Source organism: Penaeus monodon, chromosome 31 (genome assembly GCF_015228065.2).
Source record: "Penaeus monodon isolate SGIC_2016 chromosome 31, NSTDA_Pmon_1, whole genome shotgun sequence".
Lineage (NCBI taxonomy): Eukaryota > Metazoa > Arthropoda > Malacostraca > Decapoda > Penaeidae > Penaeus > Penaeus monodon.
This window is the reverse complement of record NC_051416.1, coordinates 11,281,249-11,281,931: the sequence shown is the minus strand read 5'-3', so window position 1 is coordinate 11,281,931 and position 683 is coordinate 11,281,249. Positions and strand designations below refer to the sequence as shown.

At 30.9% G+C, this 683-nt stretch overlaps 1 protein-coding gene across 1 annotated transcript in view; it reads left to right on the top strand.

Annotated features, from left to right (window-relative positions):
• The window catches only part of LOC119592888 (uncharacterized protein C7orf26 homolog), a 9,098-nt gene continuing 8,415 nt past the window's right edge, over positions 1-683 (top strand). Inside the window, exons 1-2 of the mRNA XM_037941781.1 lie at positions 1-70; positions 499-646. Coding sequence (XP_037797709.1) covers positions 1-70; positions 499-646 — 218 coding nt within the window. The remainder of the gene's footprint in view (positions 71-498; positions 647-683) is intronic.

Sequence of the window (683 nt, the reverse complement as noted above, 5' to 3'; positions counted from 1 at the left end):
ATGTCGGTTGATTTGACTGAGTTGAAGCGGAGTGACTTCCGTCATGTGTGCGGCTTGGACTCCAAAACTGGTAGATGTATTTCTAGAAATCAATACTGATATGAGACAGGAAAAGGTTTGAAGCAGAAAGATCATCTAATTTAGATAGAAATGGAATATATGACTTGGATTTTTATTTTGTGTTGGGCTTTGGTCATTGGAAAAATTGATTTTATTTTTTTTTTCTTGCTGTTCCTTTAATGATGCTATAAATTTCTTAAATTTGGTAGTGTAGGATACTGACAGTGTAAATGTTAGGGAAATAACAATTACTTTTAATGATTACTAGATAAGTAAATTTAGTATATGTTTTTGTACATACCAAGCAAAATACAACCAATGAAAATTTGAATATCAAAACTTAAACATATCAAGATTTGAGCATATTATATTGTACTATAGTTTTTTTTGCGCTACATTTTTTTGTTGTTCAATGCTGAGATTACATTTCTGTTTGAGGAGGTATGAGTTACTATGACTTACACCAACATGCACTCTTATGTACATGTCTCAGTGATAGTTTAACCTGTCCAAATACTATGATATTAAAACTGAAGGCACACAAAAGAGAAATCCTTAATTGTTCACATAGTCTGCACCATCTATTGTAAGGTTTAAATAAACTTCTGACATCTGTTTGTTTT